This window comes from Suncus etruscus, chromosome 1 (assembly GCF_024139225.1).
Source record: "Suncus etruscus isolate mSunEtr1 chromosome 1, mSunEtr1.pri.cur, whole genome shotgun sequence".
Lineage (NCBI taxonomy): Eukaryota > Metazoa > Chordata > Mammalia > Eulipotyphla > Soricidae > Suncus > Suncus etruscus.
In genome coordinates this window covers 88,228,410-88,246,109 of record NC_064848.1, presented here as the reverse complement: position 1 = coordinate 88,246,109, position 17,700 = coordinate 88,228,410, and the positions used below count along the sequence as shown (strand labels likewise).

At 33.2% G+C, this 17,700-nt stretch overlaps 1 protein-coding gene across 1 annotated transcript in view; it reads right to left on the bottom strand.

Annotated features, from left to right (window-relative positions):
* PPP1R9A (protein phosphatase 1 regulatory subunit 9A) overlaps window positions 1-17,700 on the bottom strand; it is a 316,932-nt gene that overhangs the window by 71,675 nt on the left and 227,557 nt on the right. Inside the window, 4 exon segments of the mRNA XM_049784454.1 lie at window positions 4,072-4,243; window positions 4,339-4,435; window positions 6,888-7,117; window positions 9,589-9,642. Of these exon segments, the coding sequence (XP_049640411.1) occupies window positions 4,072-4,243; window positions 4,339-4,435; window positions 6,888-7,117; window positions 9,589-9,642 (553 nt within the window).

The following is a 17,700-nucleotide window of genomic DNA, read 5'->3' as shown; positions in this document are numbered from 1 at the left end:
AGAGTTATAGCTAGCAGGAAGGGTGTTTGCCATGCACACGATATTCGTGAATTCAGTTCCTGGCATCGCCAATGATCTTCCAAGCCCATTAGGAGTATCTCTTGAGCATCTCCAGGTGTGGCCCCAAAAATTATAAACAAAAACCATAATATGTGTAGTGGGTAAAGGAATGATTATTTTTTAAAATGGCTTCTCAACTCTGAGTATTCTTATCAGTACTTTTCTCAGTAATGCAGGTCACATTCCAATTATGGAAAATACTTAAAAAATGTTTAATTGTTGAAGGGACTTACTCTCAGTCATTAGTTCACGTGAAAGCACTAACTGAAATTTTCAAAATAAAACAAGGGAGTTCTGGAAATAAAATTCTCTATTCAATTGCAAATAACGGTTAGAAAACCTAATCACTGATATCCTTTCATGTTTAAAATTTTCATTATTATTCAAACACTTTTCTACAATGCTACTGAACATTTAAATTTTTTAAATAAATAAGCTGAACACATAAAAGGGAGACACTTAATAAGTATTGGTCCATCCTCTCTGGAAAAATTTTTAATTATATATATGGATATATATCCCTTTGTTAGGGATCCTAGACTGTGAGGTGGTCAGGATTACCAGATCTATGTGCAGTACCAGACATTAATCTCATAGCTTTATAATGCAGTGTATGCTTCCCAGTCATCTTCCAGGCTCTTTCTTGCTGGAGATTCCTAATAGCATATTTTTCAGAATGGCCTTTGCTATTTAAGCCATCTTTTGCCTCCTTCAAATATTCAAATATATTTCTAATTGTGGAAAATTGTAAATTTAGTGAATGGTTTCATGAGTTAGAAAAATTATAATAATTAAATACTGATAGTCATATTAGTCATATTAGTCATATAACTGATATTAGGTTGATGTGTTCTGTCTAAAAAGAATGAGTTCAGGTAACAAAATAGCTGCTTCTAGACCCTTTCTTTCCTTTATTTCTCCTTAATTCACCCATTCTTTTCTCTTTTATTCATTGAATCCGATACAGTTTTTCATTGATCACTAATCCAGAATCTTTTTGCTTCACTGAACTGCCTAATGTCCTGAGACTATGCTAAGTTACTTATTCTAAGTGCTAGGAAAGCAAATCAGGACTAGACAGTCCTTAGGAGATTTGAGGAAAACCACTGCACTTAAGGGGCAGGGACTATCAGAATTAAATGTCACCACTATATCCATACCATTCAAAGCTGTGTGTGATGTGTGTGACTGACGGTGGGTGGAGAAGGGAGGAGGTTTGACAAATGTAAAATGGTTTGTATTTGGCCTACAATTTTACTTTCTTTTCTAAACCTCTAGGAGTTTAGTGTTCCCTAGCAACAGAAGCAAAGGATCAATTTATAAAAAAGTGCTTTCTAGAGAATTCCTATCAAGTTACTGACCAAGCTACTTTAATTTACAGATCAAACAAGAAAAATTAGGGGAAATTTATCACTGACCTGCTTTGGCAGAAAAACTCAAAGAATACTACTTAACATGTATACAACTTATGTTTGAGTACTTACTGCACAAGCATGGATTGGTTTCAGTAAGAATTAGTAGTCTCTACATCTCTCTGTGAAACCACAGTGTCACTAGGGAAACTAATAATTATGTGGCAAAATGGAGAGTGTAGAATAGAAAAAGAGTTCATATGAAATATAAGGTTTTGATCCAAAACAGCATGTTAATAATATAGCTTCTTGATCTTTTGTAGTAAATATAATTTAATAAAACTCATTAATTACATGTTTGACAAGATACAAATTTCTGAACTAAAAGAAATGTATAGCAAGAAACTGGACTCTAGTAAGCTACTGGTTATTGATCATATTTAATACATGTACAGCAGGAACATCTATTTACTATAAACTACAATTTAAACAGTAAAACATTCACAAAAAATTGTAAGCACACTTACTTTACTTCTAACATTTTTCTACTAAAACCAGTCTTAGATAATTTTTGCTATAAAAATGCCCCCTTCCCAACTCTTAAACTAAGTAATACTAACTTAAAAGAATCTTTTAAAAATAGAGAAAAAATTAATACTGCTTTTACATTTTACATGATAAAGTCAACCAAAGGTACCAGTGACATTCTTGAAGTCACCTAGTTCTTTAGTTAGTGGTAATACTAGTACAAAACACTACACTCTAATCTGCTTCTTTAAGACATTATTTATAGATTATATCAATAGAAAAAGTCAGCAAAAGTATATAAGATTTATAATAAAATCTAATCTCTAGATTAATAGTGAAGATTTCTAATAGTTTTAATTTTTAATGGAGTTTAGTTCTAAAAGTTAATGACATATATATTTATTAGAAAAATCTCACTGGAGATATTTTAATATTTGAGAAAGATCATCAAAGAATTAAATAGCTCATTGGTGAAGCCTTTACTGCATGTCACACCTTTGGCTTTCAGGCATTGTGCAACATCTTTTTATTTTCCCCTTTCCAAAGACTACAAAATTGATGCTTTAAAAGATAAAACCAACTTTAATACCATATTTTTATTTTAAAATTTGTATAAAATTTATAATTTCTTTCTTTTTTTTTTTTTTGGTTTTTGGGTCACACCTGGTGGTGCTCAGGGGTTACTCCTGGCTGTCTGCTCAGAAATAGCTCCTGGCAGGCACGGGGGACCATATGGGACACCGGGATTCAAACTAATCACCTTTGGTCCTAGATCGGCTGCTTGCAAGGCAAACACCACTGTGCTATCTCTCCAGGCCCAAAATTTATAATTTCTACATATACTATAAACCTATATACTTAGTGAACTTCATGGTCACATTTACAGAATCAATGTATGAGGGTGTGTGTGCAAGCAAATAAGAGATTTATGATAATTATGCAAGAAGATAACCATTTGTATAGAAAATGCTTCCAGTATTATTTGATATCTGAAAGGAAAGAATAAGAAAGATGCCTAAGACACCAAGGTCTTAGGAAAAATTATACAGAAATTTCTATTTTGAATGGGAGGGACAACCTGGTGGTTTTCAGGGCTTACTCCTGGGGATCTTGGAGCACCATATAGAGATCATGGGGTTCCACATAGGATACTGGGAATCCAATCCACAAACCTTGGTCACATGTGAGGCAAGACCCCTCCCCACTGTTCAATCTCTCTTTAGAGCCTAGATATCTAGATCTAGAGATTTAACTGAACTCACTGAATTCCAGATATTAGAAACAAGTAATCAGAATCCTGATGTAACAAAAACATTTTATGCCAATAATTTAAGAAGTTTCAGTATTAATAATATAAAGCAATATAGATTATAACAGATAGGTTAAGTTTAAATAATTTAATAAAGTTTATTAACTACATCAATAATTAAGAGCTTTATTTTTCCTTTTTAAAATGATCAGTGCTGGATATTGAACTTAGTTCACATATGCCAGCAAGGCCCTACTCTACTATTGAGTCACATTATAAGCCATTATAATTATAATACTCTTAAAAGAATACTTATCAAGTGAAGTTGACATTTCATTTACAAGAAATCACTTATTTTTTGATGAGGCAAGAAATACTAAATGCAGGGCTGGAGAGATAGCAAGACGGATGATGGTTCGAATCCTGGCATCCCATATGGTCCCCCATGCCTGCCAGGAGAGACTTTTAAGCACAGAGCCAGGATCAACCCCTGAGAAATGCCAGGTATGATCCCCATGCCCCCCAAAAAAGAAAAAAAATGCTAAATGCTAATTTTATATTTTTATCAGCATTTTCTTCTTTAATTTGGAAGGAACATTTAAACTTTTAGAAATTAAGAGTTATTAGGACTAAAGATTAGTACATGGGGTAGGTTGCTCATCTTGTCTGTGTATAGAGAATTCCATTTTGATTATGGCATCACATGTTGTCCCCTGGCACCACATATGGTCCTCTAGTTGTAATCACTAAGTATAGATAGAGTCTGTAGTAAGCCTTGCTTACCTAGATGTGGCTATAACTAGATATGGCTCAAAAAACTTAAAAAATAAAATTATTATAGAAGTTATTAAAAGAAAAGATTTTGAATGTAGTTACACAAACCTTGACTTAGGCTATCTTGACAAGATGTTTGCTTCACATCCAAGTTCTCCATAGTATCACCTTTGGAGATTTCACCAAGAGATGTTCTTCTCTCAAAGATGTTGTTGTTGTTATTAACTTGAGTCCCATTTTGTTTCAGTAGCCTGAAGACCTCAGCTTCCAAATCTCTGATCTAAAAAAGATATCATTTATAAAACTCTAAACCAGTTCTCATATCCAAGTATTGGATAAAACTTCTATTATACTAGCATTGGGTATACAACTCACCCGCACTTGTAGGCCTTGAACTTCAACAACATGAGCTTTTTCCAGATCTTCTATTTTCTTTCTTTCTGCCTCCTGTCTTTTGATGAAATCTAGCTCTCTTAAGAAGAAAATAATAAATATGATCAATCAACATTCAATAAATAAGAAAACATAAAGAAGCACTGAATTGTACAGCAGGATATATAACTGGATAGCTATTTAAATAAATAAAACAGTTATAGTCTGAGAAAAGATATATAGCAATAAAAGTAATTAAAATATCTGAATGGGTTACACTGTAAATAAACAGTGGATTTGTTTATATGATTTGTACTTCTAGCTCCTGAGACTAGAGCATCCATAAAAACTTAGATAGGACCTACTGTAATAATAATCTCCTACCCAGTTTATTGAATGGAAATGATTGCCAAGTCAGGTAGATGTAATACCTCAGATGCAAAGTCTTATATCTAGTCAACTGATACAACTGAGTAGTAATTTTTAAAAAAAATTTTATGAGTTTAAAATGACATATTAAAACCATGATATACTGAATTTACAGTCACAAAAAGCAACTTCTCTATTTTTACAATAAATGTCATTGTAATCTCTTTTACATATTGAAGATATTTTTCAAGACAGAAAAAACAAAAATATAATGTATTTTATGTATATGCTTAGCTTTGTGGCTGTCTTTCCAAGGCCAGTGGGAAAGGTAGTTGCTTTGCTTTTTATTATTCTAGTTAATCTAGTAAATGGTTAAAAAAAAGGAATCCAATATAAATCTTCCAAACCCAAACAACCACATCCATACTTAAAAATGTGTCTGCCATGGAGGCAATCTGGGGTTGGGAGAAATGTTGAGGACAATGGTAAAGAGAAGTTGACACTGATAATAGGACTGGTATTATAACATTGTATGCTTGAATAATGAGCAATTTGTAAATCACAGTGCTTTAATACATTTTTTTAAAAAATTCCAGATTAGTCTCTCTTATATTATACCAGTGCTTCTCAAATATTAGGGTGCACCCCTTAGGAGGGGTGTGAGGCTCCGTAAAGGGGGGCATGTTTGACCTCTGCAAACACTGTCATAACAAGCTAAGCCTCGTGTTTGTTTGACCTCTGCAAACACTGTCATAACAAGCTAAGCCTCGTGTTTATGTCTCTGTCTGTCTCTGGAGCTGAGAGTTGTGTCCTGCTTCAAACCCTGCTTTAAAAAGCTACAAATTGCAAAACGTGCTCATTGTAGCCATTAATCTAGTCATCATCTCTGATTAAAAAAATCAGCTCAAATTATTTTATATATTTTTGTTTTTCAGGTTAAAGTTTTTTTTTTTTTAATAAAGATACTATTTATAGTCGCGTGGAAGGCGTGAAAAAGTGTTTTCTTCTTTCTAGGGGTCACGACAGAAAATAATTGAGAAGCACTGTATATTTTACCAAGATCCAACAGATAGAAGTAAACAGCAGTGTTAATTAATAAAGCACTAATCTAATTCAAAGGCAGTCTTATAACAGTGATCTCAGACCCCAATGACTCTCTACTATGGAAATGCAAAGTAGCAGGGCAAGGAGTTTTGCTAGTCAATATTCAGGCTCTTCTAGTAAAAAAAGTCTACAGTTGCTGATTTCTAGGAACACAGGGAGAAGCAACCCTATCAAGACCCAAATGTTGCCCTGCATACTTTGTCCAACAGTCAGTCATTCTGTATGACTTCAACTGGGGCTTCATGCTGCTAAATCACAGATCTACTTCTAAAAGGACAAAAATTTAAGTGCAATATTTGGGGTCTGAGAGATGGATAGGGTATTTGCCTAGCATGTAGTTGATCCTGAATCAATCCCTGGTACCACATATGGTAATATGAGTTACAATATGTAATCACGAGTGATCCCTAAGCACAGATCCAGGAGTAGCCTCGGATAACATCCCCTCTCCAAACAAACAAACAAACAAAAACCAAAATAAAAAAATAAATAAATAACTCTTTAAAGATTTACTCTCAGGTAAGTCTTTTAAAATTATTTTACTTTATTTTTAATTGAATTACTGTGAATTAGAATTACAAAGTTATTCATGATTGAGTTTCAGGCATACATATTCCAACACTAATCTCTTCATCAGTGTCCAATTCCCTTCACCAACGCCTCCAGCTTAATACCATAAATGAGCATTTAATTTAGTTTGTTGGGGAGCCAGACCTGGTAGTGCTCAGGGGTTTCTTCTGGCTCTGCACTCAAGGACCAATGCTGGTGGGTTTGAGAGATTCATATCAGATTCCAGAAACTGAACCCGGGTGGGCTACATGCAAGGCAAATACCCAACTAGCTGTTCTATTGCTTTGGCCCCTCAATGAGCATTTAAAAAGTACAGAGGTTATCATTGCCAAAATAACTATAACCAAGATAACATCTCAGATGCAAAAAAGGATACAAGTAATTTCTAAAACATAAAACTATTTATGCTTAGCCAAACTTCTTACAGGGATAATTCTGATATAACAAAATTACCAAATATAAACCTGCAGACACATACAATTATTCTTTAGTCACAGGAAGTTTCTTACTTTTGTTGAAAATCCTTTATCAGTTTCTTTGCCTTGTTGTATTTCTTTTCCAAGGCTTGATATTGGCTTTGAGTCTCTTTTAGGTGTTCATTCACTGTATGGCATAATGTTTGAGCTTCAATCCAGTAGCTTTCCAACTTCAACATTCTTTCTTTATTTTCTTCTATATTTTGTTGAAGTTGTGTTTTCTCTAGCTCCCACTTCACTTTCTCATTTTCTGCTGCTTGCAGCTAGAGAAAACAAATATCACAACAAATATAATCTGGGTGCTACCACAACAAAAATCTCTCCAGATTTTATATTGATTGCACTTTCTTACTTAAATCCCATTATTACATATTCTTAATAAGTAGAAAGTAGTATAAAATCTTATTTTAGTATGTAAAATGAAAGTCTTTAAAAGTTAAATGATTTGTTCAAGTTCACACATTTGATAAATGATTTGACATGGATTTGATTCCAACTCCCATGAACTTTTTCCATAAGACATGGAGTGAAATTCATGAGCAGTAAAATATATTTTGGAGTTTGAGTTATCTTATATAATGAACTCTAACATATTTTATTTTAAAGGGTATTTTTGCCTGATTCTATATTAAAAAGAGCTAAAAATGAAGTGAGGAGACACAAAAAGGAAAGAAAAGGGGCTGAAGCACACTATGACCTAATGATTTAAGAGTGTTTTTTTTGAGTCAGTCATTCAGATTAGATTGGAATTCTAGCTCTCCTATAATTTATGCAAGACAACTGAAGTTCTTTAAGGACTTAATTCATCTTAGAATTATAATATAACTTATCACTGTGCTTGATAAATATCCTTAAACATAATAATGTGAAAAGTTAGTTTGTTTTACCTTGTTTATCATCCTTTCGATATTATGACCTTGATATTCCTATTAAAGTTTCTAAAGCTGTGTAATCCCAATGTGCATAACTATATGAAAGACAGTGTAAGTAAAATATAAATTATTGTTAAATTCCTTTAAATTCCTCCAATGGAACACAAAGGCAACTTATTGTTTGGTTTTGCTTCTAAGGACTGAGTAATAAATTACACACTGATCCAACCCCTTCATTTTTACAGAACTTCAAGGCTGAGCCTTCAAGTGCTATCAAAGTTCAGTTACTTTGAGTTACTTTCTGATTTATGGTCAGGCACAATTAGTGTCTAACTTTAAATCCATTGCTTCTGCTATTTAATAAACCTTTAAAAGTTCAAGGAGTGAACAGTCTATAATTATAAACACCAATTTTCAAAATCTAAACTATTCCAAAATCTTACAGTATAATCAAGGGTTTTATTTCTATATTTTAAACTAAATACATTGGCAAAACAGATTACAAAGAAAAAAGTGTCAAAAACATTTCCAAAGATGATTTTATCATGAATGTGCAAGATAAATAGAATAAAATAAGAAGCTATTACATGCAATATAATAATGAGAAAATTAATAATTTATAGGATTTTCTAAATTAAATACTTATTGTGTAACATTTATATTTTAACAAATTGCAATCATAGATTTTTTTTCTGGTTATAATCAATAATTTAAAATTTTTCTATTCTAGTCCATTTAAAGGAATAATTGCAATTTAAGAAAGATCAGATTTTTTTCTGCAAATTTTATTAAACAACGTCTTGCATTCAAATTCCTTATTTGCTAACCATTACTGATTTTAAAAATATTATTCATATAGCTGGGCTGACACTGTAAATGATGTATAGACATATTTTGACTAAAGAGCTACAGAGTTATTAACAGAATACCATTTAACAAAAATAGCCTCACTAATTCATCTCCATTTAAAACATGTATGAAAACCAAAACAAGTGTTTAATGTGAACGAGAAAACAGATCATTAGTGGTAGGAGAAGAATTATGTCTTAATTTTTAAAAGGCCATTAAAAGATTGAAGAATACTGTCATAAAGTAATTCAAAAGATATTAAATATTTTCAAAATTTTAGATTTGACAAAATCAGAGTTAAGTTTAGGAAGTTCTAGGTACTTTATAATTTATCAAGTTAAAAATAACTGCATGATAGCAATTTAAAATAACCTATTGAATCTTGCAATATTTTACATGTAAACTAAAATGAAATGCTTTTATTTAAAATAAAGAACTGCTTTTCCTACAAATTAAAATAATGTGAATTAAGCGTGTCTAAAATTTTTCAGTTCATCTGGCACCTAAGACATATTATTCATATTTATAATATTCATTAGAAATCATTTTTCTATCAAAAATTACATGCTATATTAAAATAATACATGTCTAGTGACTAGTCAAAGTTAAATGTTTAAGCCTATTTAAAGTAAATAAAGGGAAAGCTCCTATGTATACAAAATTAGTGATTGAGATGCTGATTTGAATATCAGAATCATAAACAATGTTTACTTTGTGAGGAAATTCAGAGAGAACAAGTCACATCTGTACAGATATGCAAAGGTCTTTTTTGTAAAATACTGTACGTTTTCATTGAGGGGTATTGAGAGGTTAGCCAACTAGGGGTCTGTGTTCTTTCTGACAGGCTTATCAAATAAGGCAAATTAATGTCACACAGGTTTGTATAATTCAAATGAATAGGAAAAAAACTTTTAGTGAATGCTACGATCTCATATGGTCTTCAGCTGAAGCTATTCATTGTACCTGGAGGTTGGTTGAAACATATAATTGAAACATCACATATTAATGCTTACCTTGATCTTCAATTTTTGAATCTCTGCTTCTGTAACTGCATGTTTGATTTGCAACTAAAAATTGAAGAGAAGAAAGTCTGAAATAAGAGAGCACATCTATAATTTTAAAGCCTCAGAGGCTAAAAAATGTCTTATTATAATTAGTTGAAGATGTAGGAAAGTGTTGCAATGCAGCAGGTTGTAAATTAAAATGTCTAGTGTGTAAAAGGACTCACTAGGTGTAAGCTAATTAAATACAGGGATTATAACCACACTCCCAATGATCAGATTAGGTTACAAACTTAACTGCTCAGGGACCAAAGAAGAAAACACATTGCTTGCCGTCTTTGCGGCAGATCTTTATGATATAAGTGTCAAGAAATTGTTCCTGTGCAGTCTTGTGGAGTGAGCTAACTAAATAAGGGTTTGTAGATTTTATACCCAATCTGACAGAAAGGTGGCGCTATGGTTTCACCACTCACAGCACATCCTGCTGAGACCTGTTACAGCTCTGGCAGTTGCAAAAGGGAAAATCGATGATGCTTAAAAATCGTTTTGTTTTTGTTTTTCTCTCTTTTTTAAATTGCAGAATAAGTTCCAGATCTAATTTATGCCTTCCAGAAGGTTTACTTCAATTTAGTAACCAGCATTAATTCTCCAAAACTTGTTTGTTTATTAGCCTGAGAACTACTGTCACTGACATTTGTTTTGCTTTTGACCTGCCCCCACTTTGTTTCTACATAAGTAAGGAATAAACTATTAATCATCACCTTAAGGAATGAATATTTAAATTGCTTTGATTTTAGGGGAAAATATGGTTGTCAATTTCATCTCTAAAATTCTTCTTGGGAAGAATTCAGAATTCTTCCATTTCAGAAATATTCTATGATGTGCTATCCATAAATTGGTTATCACTTACATTGGGATTGTGAAAGCATTCTGCATGTAATCAAATTCACTAAAATTTTTTGCCACCAAACATGAATATTTTTACTAAGCAGGAATATAAACACTGTAAATAGCATACTGTTATTTTGAATCTGACTTACCACAAAATGTGTTTGCCACTAAAACATTAAACTAAATTGTTTTCAGAGCATTTTGTATTTGAAGGTTATACATGGAAAACTGGATATCTAATATAGTTGCAATTAAATAAATCTATGTTTTTCTATTTAGCTGATGAAAAGATATAAACAGGCATGTGATAGGCTCATAGATGACCCTCTGGCAATCAAAATACCTTATAGACATATTTTTTTAAATCATCTGGCTAGTAGGGGAATATGAAGAAGATAAATAAAACACAAAGTCAAAGAATCAAGGACAAGTTGATTCAATAGTCTCTTAGAAACCATTGTGAATGAATGAAAGGGCAGGGCTACCCCTAAGCTCCTTGCAAAATAAGTCTTCCTTGATGTTTTCAGTTTTTTTTTTTTCAGTTTTGTGGAGAACCCTGTAGTTGGCACTGCAACTATAAATACCAACTGTTCTTGATCCTGAGGAGTGAACTAGAGGCAGTTTGAAATTTTTTCTCAATACATTTATATTTATACTTATTCATACAAAAAATATAATATTACATAGGTAAATGCATGAGTACATTATAAATTAACAAGTTACAATAATTGATCATTAAAATTTAAAAAGTAACAATTCTTTAAATGATTAATTTAATCATTATGTGGCATTATGAGGTATAGTGTTTTATAATATTAATATCAAAATTCTATACAGTGTTTACTGCACCACAGCACCTCTAGAGTACCCATGTCTCTTCACTTGCCTCACTAGCCCCAGATCCTTCTTCTCTATTCTCTACTCCCAACTAGAAACTGTCTTAACTGTGATTCTGCACCACTGACATCACCTGTCAACTGTGTTGCTGTTCTCTTACTTGAAAGTTTCACTTGCTTTGGCTCTAGGATTCAAACAGTCCTGAGAGAGGAAGCACACTTTCTTCCGCTCCTATGCTCTGTGGCTCAAATGGATGATAATTGCATTCTCAGCTTCTTATCACAGTGCTACTGACTTTTAGTAACAATCATTGTATTTGGAAAATGCTGCTCCAAATTCCTAGTAACTTCCTTCTACCTTAAATAGATCAAAGTCACAGGACTTTGATCCTGATTTATCTTTTAGGTACCTGACGCAGGCAGGCCAGTATGATAGACTCAACAAGTATATATTTCAAGTGTAATGTTCACTACTTTATCATTATACTCTGTGCTCATTTTAAACATGATAGGCCCAGATTCCTGAAAAAGGAACACAGAACGAACTCTCATGGCGAATCAAAAACCAGAACCAGTACCAGCAACTGGATTTTTTGGCTCCTGATCCAGTGTCAATTTCCTTAGAAAATGATGATTAACTCAATGAACTTCAACTGAAAAATTCATATGTACAAATCACTGTGAAGATAACTCTCTTAATAAATATCAACACTAATATCCCAAATCAATGTGAAGTCATAAACTAAAAAGGAAAATGTCCTTAAAAATTAGGTTGATATGGGGCCAAGTGACAGCACCGTGGTAGAATGTTTGCCTTGTACATGGCACCCGGGATGGACCCAGATTCGATCCCCCGCATCCCATATAACCCCCAAACCTGCCAAGGGAGATTTCTGAGTGTAGATCCAGGAGTAACCCCTGAACACTAAGCACCCAGGCATGACCCAACCTCCCCAAATTAGGATGACATAATATTTACATATATAGAGATAAAGATACATGTAGCTACAATAATTGATCAACCATTGCATTCTTTACACTCCAGTGCAAATAAACCAGGGCATCCAGCATGAACTTACACATTGATGTTTGGATATTAGAGTATAATTGTTACTGACAAGAAGCACGAACCCTTGTCCTTTCCACATTTTGCCATATGCCAACTGTAAAAAAATGTTGTTAGACTAGTGAATTTATCTCGGGCCCAATATGCATTAGCTATGTGATGACAGAGAATTATGTATGCCCTCTCTTACTTTCACTATATTCATCTTTCATCCATTCATTCACTTAGAAGAACTGTAAAATGCAGTTTTTAGGTCAGAATTTTTCTTATTGAGAGGTAAAATGAGACAATCATGTAAAGATTTATTTGTGGGGAGGATACAGTGGTTAATATCAAATAACGCCACGGCAATATTTTGTCCTATGCCAGTGTTTTAGAGTTATGACAAAATACTAGATTAATTTATTGATTATGTGTAAAACAAAACTTACAGACCTGTGGAAAAAACCCTAGTTGATATTCAATTATCCATTTTTCATTTATATCGAAACTTGTATGAGAAGGGCATTGCAATCACTAGCAGTGAAATCAGGATACTAATCACATCACAAACTGTTACTAAGTATAATGAATTCTTTAAATACAAGAAGGCAGAATAAGTTAAGTAGTTCAGAAATTATTTAGAAATGATCAAAAGCATTAATGCAAATTTTTTAGGATTAATAAAGCCTAGAATGATAAATTTGTGTTTATTTTTGTCCTATATACATATTAGGTGAATTTCTACAGTATTAACTATCACTATTAACAGAAAAATGACCAAAAAATAAAGTGATCCTTCCAAGGATGTAGTTCAGTAGTAGAGCACTTTGCCTATGTGAGGCCCTTAGTTATATGCTTGGAACAGCAAACAAATAGAAACTAGTCCAAACCTTTCATTACATAAAGGCAGAAACTTGTTTCAGCAGCTTAAGCTACAGAGTTAAGAAGTGTCTAGTCTTGAGATTATAAATTTTATACACAGCTTTTTCCACTATACTAAATTTCTTATATTTGTAGAAGCCTTATATAATTTTTCATCTCCCTTTAATGTTGCAAATGAGTCTGTGAGAAAACAGGAAAGACAGATCCAGATCACTATTCCAGTAAGGAAAGACTCAGAGAAACCACACATCTCCATCAAGTTTCTATTTTGTGCAGGTGGGAGAGTGGAAATCATTATAGATTTGCTTCTTACTACCCATTCTTCCCTTAACTATGTGCCCAATTGAAATCGGCATCTTTGAGATAAGTTACTCATTTAATCTTCGCAAAAACCAATGCATATGCCATCACTACTACCTCCAATCCAAGATGAGAAATTATTATTCTAGTTGAAAACTTGGCTCACTTCTAATATCTTTGATATTATAATGCTAAAAGAAAAATGGCACTCAATATTTGCTGTTATTAATGGAACTTAAAAAGAATATCCCTTGATTATTCATAGAGCTTTTACTGAGAAAGTGAGGAACATTTCCAGTCCCTTGACACATCATGTGGAGGGACATGAGGATTGTACAAAGATTAATACTTTGCATATTCTGGCCCCATTTTAGTAACACCCTAGTAATGCACAGCACCCAAGCATCAACTGCCAGCTTTGGTGGTCCCCAAGAATCATCAAGGTTCCTTGCATAATAGGGCCCTGGCACCAATCTACTGAAAATTGCTAGAAATCATTCCAGGACCCCTTGAGCACCTCAGAAGTCCCCAAAACTATAAACAATGAGAAGATTCATAATAAACTTTCTGATAGAAATTCCAAGATCAGTAAGAAAAATATCTGATGGAACCTGTTCCTAAATTGCCTGATGAGTCTTTTATTTTGATAATCATGTCAAATGTCTACACACTTTCAACTTTATGTCCCTTCTAAGCTTGAAATGAGGACTCTATGTTCCAGACAAAATAGACACAATGGGCCTGAGCTATTGCTCTTTTAGAAGAGAAAATAGCCATTCAAAATAGATAAAGTGGCATGAAAATAGTTGCATGTAAATCTTAGAGAAATCCTTCCATGTGTTTAGTAATTTTAGCGTAAAGTACTTGCATATGTGGACAGAGGAGATCAAGAAGATGGATGGATTAATGGAAATTGAACTGAAAATATCTGTTGAAACATTTGAGTTTTAGAGAATCTAGATAATGAAAAAAAATGGAGTAAGAAGAAAAATTTCAAAGGAGAAAGTAGGAACAGACTGACAGAAAGTTACACAGCTGATGTTAGGGGCCTTGGGCACATAAGAATCATGGTATATCTTTATATAGAAACCACAGTGCCAACATCACTGAAAACAGGGGATTCAAACAACAGAAACCAAAATTCAAACTTAAAATGTGCCTGTCAAGGAGGCAGGCTTGTAGGGTGGGAGGGAACCTGGGATATTGGTGGAAGGACGTTCATACTTGTGGTGGAATTGGTGCTGGAACATTGTGTGCCTGAAACTCAACTATAAATAACTTTGTAAATCATGGTACTTTTATCTTAAAAGGACCCCAAAAACTTAAAAAAAATTAAATACAAAGTTAAGGCTTGCAAGCAATGGCTTTATATAAGAAAAATCTCTTCTATCTCATCATTTGTCATCTTTAACAGAAATGCTATTAATATTCATCCCAGAACTACTGCACAAATAAACACAGTAATTCTTACAGAGAGAACACTAATAAAACATTTTGCAGATGTGCATGTGTTTATTTTATTTCAAAAAAGTGGATATAGAAAATAGCACATTTCAATGTATCAATACAATCCAGTGGTACTAGGAACTAAACCCAGAGCAACTAAGTATAAGGCAAGTGACAAATCACTGTACTATCTCTTTGGCTTTATGTTTAAATAATGTATATGAATATTTTACAGTATCTTTATATGGTAGTAGTAGTTTCCCTAAAAATAACTATTTCCAATATTTTGTTTTTCAATTTTTATGGATTATTCATGAAAGCAATAAAAACAATTTTAGACTAATATATCCTCAAGAGAAATGTAAATTATTTTTATACATTCTAATTTCTAATTGGTTCTAGGAAAGGAAACCAATTTCTAATTGGTTCTAGGGAAGAAGCAAGAGACAATCTACATATATGGAAACTTGAGGCCAGAGCAGTGACACTAAGCCATAAGGCACCTGCCTTGCAAGCACTAGCCTAGGATGGATGGTGATTAGCTCCCTTGGCGTCCAATATGGCCCTCTGAGCCAGGAGCGATTTCAGAGCACATAGTCAGGAGTAACCCCTAAGAGTCACCGGGTGTGGCCAAAAACCGGAAAAAAAAGAAAACAACTTGTTTTCCCAAAACTGTCCTCAGACCATGTCCTCTAAACTCTCCCAGAACAACAACAAGGCTATTCACAATTCAAAATAAGTAATAGAGAAATTGGCAAATAGAGCCTAAGACTAAATATTTTATATTAAAGTAAAGAAAATAAATTTTAAATTGAAAATTCATAAACTAGACTGTAAAAGTGATGTATCTTATAAGCAAAAAAGACGTTTTTAAGATAGCTGTGAAATACCAGAATGAAGGGAAAGGGGAAAATGAGGTATGGGTAGAATAGGAAACTCAAAATCTATAAAGTAAATTAAGTTACTTTAGAAGTATTAAACAACAATAAATTTTATTTGCATACTTAATGTTACAGAAAAAATTTCCATTATACTGGACACATTTGAGAAAAATATCATATAAAAATTTAAAAAGAAAACTATTATAAAATCATTCAAGACCAATTGCTTATAACAAAAGAAACAGAAAAGAAATGAAGATATACATAAATTAAAGCAAAACCATAAAACAAGAAAAGCATAGTAGAAGACAAAGAATTAAAAGGATTACTTTAAGAAATTGTAATGACAATTTTATAGTAAATAATTTATAATAAAATAATGCAAGCACTCAAACACCAGAAAGGCCTTAACTTTTTCCTTTATGACATGTAATGTTAATTTCTTTTTTTTTTTTTTCGGGCCACACCCATTTGATGCTCAGAGTTTACTCCTGGCTAAGCGCTCAGAAATTGCCCCTGGCTTGGGAGGAACATATGGGACGCTGGGGGATCGAACCGCAGTCCTTCATTGGCTAGCACTTGCAAGGCAGACACCTTCCTCTAGCGCCACATCGTCAGCCCCATGCAATGTTAATTTCAAAGAATGAAATGTGGGCCTCAATTTTAGGACAAAACTTATAAATCAATATATAAAATTATCCAAATTATCATTCAGATGGCTAATGAAAATTAGAATGTCCCATTTTCAGCATTGAAAATTGCAACGTGGCTGTGCGCTCTTTCTAAGAAAAGAACACCATTGCAACAAGAAGAAAAAAATCACACTAAGGACTGTGCTGGATCACAGAAGCAAGCATTTCTCTCCGGACTGTCTTCTCTGCTGCGTGCTCGGGCCTAAAATTTGATCCTGTGTGAGGCCTCATCCACAGAGGACTCCCCTCCCTTAGAGGCAAGTCAGCCCATCCAGAAAGGGCGGAGCCAGAAGAGTGTGCTGCCTGCATCATTTAGCCAATGAATACCACCACAACACATAGAAAAACACACAATACAAGTGTGACAATGGGGAAACAACGCAGGCCAGCATCATACATAGAGAATGAAGATGACAATTCTGATGACCAGATAATAACCAACCAACTAATCAACCTCTCAGATAAGGACTTTCGACTAGCAATATGGAAGATGCTCAAAGAACTCAAAGAAACCATGGATCGAGTTGAACAGAACACTAATAAGAACCAAGAAAATATGAAGACAGAAATCACAAAACTCCAAGCTGAAATAACATGTCAACTAACAGGCCTGAAAAAGTCAGTAAACGAAGTGAATGACAAAATGGATAAGCTCTGGGACAGGGTATCAGAAGCTGAGAATAGACTTGGTGCTGTGGAAGATGAGATACATAACAATTCCATACAGCAGGAGAGATTGGAAAAAAAACTTAAAGCAAATGAACAGACAATGGAAAAATTAGTCAAAGAATGGGAACAGATGAAAATAGAAGTCTATGATAAGCTCAACAGAAACAACAACTTAAGAATCATTGGAGTCCCAGAGACCCAGGAAGAAAATTTCCAGGAAGAATCAACGGTCAAGAACATCATTAAAGAGAAACTTCCAGAGCTAAAGAATATATGTGATAAATAATACAAATTGTATTTTTGCTTGAAAGTGGAAATATCTTGAAAAATTGAATACATTCTTATACTGAATATAAAACTATTTTGCAATCATATTATCTACTCTTATCTATTCTTGAGAACTCTCCAACTTTTAAAAATCAAACCAAAAAAAATTATCAAGATTGAGTTACTTTGACTAAAAATAAGTTTGTATGGAT